The sequence below is a fragment of the Tigriopus californicus genome, chromosome 2, assembly GCF_007210705.1.
Source record: "Tigriopus californicus strain San Diego chromosome 2, Tcal_SD_v2.1, whole genome shotgun sequence".
In the NCBI taxonomy this organism is placed as follows: Eukaryota; Metazoa; Arthropoda; class Copepoda; order Harpacticoida; family Harpacticidae; genus Tigriopus; species Tigriopus californicus.
This window is the reverse complement of record NC_081441.1, coordinates 543,334-548,024: the sequence shown is the minus strand read 5'-3', so window position 1 is coordinate 548,024 and position 4,691 is coordinate 543,334. Positions and strand designations below refer to the sequence as shown.

General features: G+C 41.3%; 1 protein-coding gene across 1 annotated transcript; it reads left to right on the top strand.

The window, feature by feature from the left end:
* The first annotated feature begins 227 nt into the window (after positions 1-227).
* Positions 228-1,308, top strand: LOC131893641 (acyl-CoA-binding domain-containing protein 7-like). The gene is made up of 2 exons (XM_059243741.1): positions 228-385; positions 494-1,308. Exon 2 carries the CDS (start codon positions 515-517, stop codon positions 797-799), a length of 285 nt encoding a protein of 94 aa, XP_059099724.1. The 5' UTR covers positions 228-385; positions 494-514; the 3' UTR covers positions 800-1,308.
* The last annotated feature ends 3,383 nt before the right edge of the window (positions 1,309-4,691 follow it).

Below are 4,691 nucleotides of genomic sequence, written 5' to 3'. Positions count from 1 at the left end.
ATTGATGGAACATACGCAAAGAGTCTTTTCAAGGCTTCAGACGACTTCTCTTGTACCCCGAAAAAGACAGCCTTCAACAGGGTTGCCATCAAAGCCCTCAATTCCAAATAAACGTTTTGGGCGTGCTCATTAAATGTCGACCAAAAAGACATATAAAAAAAGTGAGAGTGGTTGGGGCGAGACAACAGTGTTTCCCACCATCCATTGGCTCTTTATCATCCCAAGTTTGGGTCTCTTGGAGGAATTGAATCTGGCCTGTGGGTTTAAGGAGCTGCAAACCTTTGTCTTTGAAGGCCAAGGGAGTTCTGGGAGCGAGAGGCAGTTGAAACACAACCAATTTACGACGCACACCCCATCTTGAGTGGTATCGCAATCTTTCAAACAGGTATTTTCTCTTCGAAATCTCCTCTCACTCACTCGCCTTAGGCATCAATACATTGATAGTGATAATAATAATCCACATCTTAACCTCACTGGGTCCATTTTCATTCAGGTTCAACGTTTTTGAAGCAAAATGGGCCTAGATGAAGACTTCAAGGAGACGGCCACAGTGGTCAGCCAAGAGCTCAATCAGGCCTTGTCAGACAGCGATCTCATCGAGCTCTACGGACTGTTCAAGCAAGGTCAAGTGGGTGATATCGACATCGAGTGCCCCGGAGAAGACTACGACAAGGTCAAGTGGATCGCGTGGAACAAGCACAAGGGCATGGATCCCGAGGACGCCAAACAGGAATATATCAGCTATGCCAAGAAGATGTTTGCGAAATATGCCAATAAGAAGAAATTCCAAAATTATTAACCCTCATCGCGTTGTCAAAGGCAAAAAGATCAAGAAGTGACTCCATACAATTTGCGAGTGTGTCTGAAAACCATTAGAAGAGGAAAAAAATTGCCCCCCCCCCTAAAGAGCTCAGTGCTTGTCGGATTTGATTCAACCGTGATTTCATTTAGAGTTGCTGAACCCAATTCCTGCTCCATAAATTTACTTCCTATCGCTCTCCTGTCCTCAACATCACTTTCGAAATCCTTCAATTTGCAGATTACCTCGTTTTCCTTGTCATTCTTCTAGAGATATTTCCACATTCTATTCTTTTTTTTTCGAATGCAGTATCCGTTGTGAGGGATTTGCATGTTTAGGCTCTTAAATGGATTGGTACCACTTTTGAAGCAAATTAAGCCGATGGAAATTGTCACCGTGGTTTGTTTATTTCCATTCGTTGGGATATGAGTGTTTGCTTCCCCGGTCTTCATCTTTAAAAAAAATATGCTTGTCATAGGAACACAATAAAAGAAAGCTTGAATAAGAAACTCATGCGTGAATCATTTACTTTGGCACGTAATGTTGTTCCTCTTTATGCTCCCCTTCATTTCGTGAGCTGAGGATGGCCCCTTGCGTGTGTTTTTAAGCTCGATTTACTAATTCTAACACACACAAGCTATCATACTCTCGAGGGTACATTATGCAGTACTCTTCTATCAACCTACACCATACAAAAAGTACAATACATGGACCTTTAAAGAGTGAGCCACATTATTCAGTATATCAGAAAGAAACAAGAAGCCTTCTTGCCTAATTCGTATTACTTGTCTCTTTCGGGAAAAAACTGCTCGATATTGAATAATTTTGGCAACTCCACCAAAAGAGAAACAAGTTGTCGTGGTCAAAGACATGTTTTTATACACCAAAATTGAAACAATGCCAGATTGGGTGGCAAACTTGAGCATCAATGGTGTAAATATATTATTGGGTGACATTTCCGATTTTTGACGTGCTAAAAACAAGCTCTTCATGAAATGGACGACAGAGCTGAACACACTTCCGGACCAAACTTGAATCCAAAAGTGTGGGAAATCGGATGTGAATCAGTAGTGGGCGTGTTGATGGGGCAACGTTTTCCTCTAACTACTATTAGGACGATGTGAGCATCAGCTCTAAGAAAAAGAAGCAATAAAAAACCTTAAAATGCATTTTGTGTTATTTTTTTAAAATTCAATATCGATGCAATTTTATAATTCTATCAATTTATGTCTACAAATTAATACGTCGGTAATTTCACTTTCTTTCCTCTTGGCTCCTTAATTGCAAAAAGTATTCTTTTTGTAGCATTAGAATATTATATAACAGTTGCCCTTAAATGGGAGACGTGTGTTTTTAATCCTTTGACGTGGATATGTTTTTGTTGGGCTTTGAGAGTTATTTCTATGTAAGATGACAAATATTACGACGTATTTTACCAATAGTAAAATACTACTAGTAACTTGAGTAATACATCTAATAATGAAATTAGCCAATAAAATTTGTAAAAAAAAACCCTGACCATCATTATTTTTCATACAAGATGAAAAACGTCTGCTACAGGTCATGATGTGAAGCCATTAAATAGTCAACTGGATGTCTGTTGGCCTTCGAATTTTTTGACCCATCATAATTAAAACTTCAAAAGTAAGGTATAATCAATATTCAAGGATAAATGAGCAAAAGATAAAACAGTGTGTAGACCCGTTTCAGAAGAGAAGAGAAATTCCACTCATAGCAAGGGTACAAAGATCTCACTTTGTATCAATATGATCCACTTTGACTAGGACGAATTTTTCAAACCCAAATCTCAAAGTAACTGGTTTTGAAAATGAAAACCCTTTCGTCCATCCAAGTATTTGCCAGAAACGAGGGCTTTTTTTTTCGACAGAACTGTTATTGATCTATGCCGATTAAAAGTGTGAATGGATCGATCAATAAAACTAAGGCCCCGCCAAGCATCTGAAGCACGATCGAGGGAAGAAAATAGAAGATTTGGTAAGACTAAAACTATAAAATGAACGCCAATGTTAGTCGTGCATGTTTGATCGCCTAAAAGAGGCTACCACAAGAGAAGATCTCAATCTCCGAAGTTGGACTGAAATTTATGGATACTCAACGCCATTTCCTTTGCAAACGACCCTGGGGTGTTTTCGGCTCTTGTCCAGACACATGACATTATCATCTTCTCCACCATCTCCCAAATGGTCATGATCACTTAACAACAAACATCGTTACTGCCTTTTTTTTATCTCTCATCCAACCCAGGGAAAGTTTCCCCGGGACTCCCCCCTTCCTCCTCCTCCTCCTCCCTTGTTCTTTTAAATCGAGAACTTGGCCGGCCATCTCTTCCCCATGAATCGCTTCAAAAACGTCGACTCTGAGAAGATGTAACAAAAGAGATTGATTCACCGATTGAGAAACACTTGTAGCAAATCATTCTCATTGGCAATAACAACAAGTCCATACTTGTACCGGAGTCTCATCAATATTTCCGTTCCGAGGCTTTGGAGCTTTGCACATTCACTTCTGAGAGGGTGCGTCTAATTGTCTTCTCCATCATCCCCCAAGGTCAGGAATGAGCATGAGAATGAGCCAGCAAGTTGGAATGAATCTTTGCCGAGAACGGAACGTGTTTTCTTGACAAACAGTTTCTGACACCTACTTCTCTTTAGCGCGGAATTGGCATGGAGGAAAAGCATGAAACATGTTGGGCTTCGAAATTTGGAAACGCTCTTATGTTTCAATTGTCGGGCTTATGATTTGTCACAGTTCATTAGTCATTGGCTTGGCTGGGCCCCCTTCATCCGGATTTACCTCCCATAATACCCTGGATGTGTACTACTAAGTCTCTCGGTCATACCTACTATTGTAGAAAGAAATGTGGGATCGCATCTGTGGAGTGGGAATAATCAGTGAAGTGATGGAGAGGAAGAATGAGAGAGAGAGAGAAAGGGAGAAGGAGGGTGCAAAAAGACAAAAGACAGGACAGTTCAGATCTTCATTCAAATCAGTTTCCATTTTATGGCCTGGAGAACGAACCATCCAGGGTTGCCCTCGGATTGAGTGCTCAGAGCTCGAGACGTTAAAAGCATGTGAAGCTGGAAGAGTTTTGGGGGCTACCCTCCTGGCAAGAGAATCTGGGGGAGAAAGAGGTGGATGTCATTGTTGGGGGTAAGTGATAAGTAGGGCCATTGCCAGGTTTGTCACGTTCACTACTGGAATTGAATGGCGAGGATGCTCTTTGATATTATCCATGCCCAAAAAGTGCATCATTTCGTTTCTTTTATGGCCGGGAAGTGAAACGAATTCCACCGTCGATCTTCAAGTAAAGAGCATGATTGAGGAAGGAGACACACTCGTCGTCCATATTCTGGTTCGTTGTGAGGTATCTCTTAGGCACAAAAATACGCCTGGAACGAATTGAGGTGAGAGGTTGGACGTCACGCCTCTTCAGATGATGCTCGATGGTTGCCCAAGTTGGACTGACAGAGAAGCCACGTCAAATGACCCCAGCAATACACGTAGATAATGGCCAACTCCAACAGATTTGATCAATTCAAAGCAGGAGATCTGAAACGCCATGGATCCCCGATGATCAAGATCATCAAGATCATGATCATTTTTGGAGTCAAGTAACTTCTGCAAGCGTCCATTGTCTCTTTGACAAGATTGATCAAGCTGGGGATGATGATGGCATGGCGTCTGTCCAGAAAAGCATTCCGATCCGTAGAGCATTGCCATTCTGAGTTATTCAAATCAATTCCAGATCCAGAAGAAACCAGTTATTACGAGCCAAGGCTAGTCCCCTGTCAACCCGTTTGTTTAACGCTAACGTTGAGGTGACTAATCCTGGATTTTTTGAGAAAAAATCGGTCCCATCAAAAGTTACTCA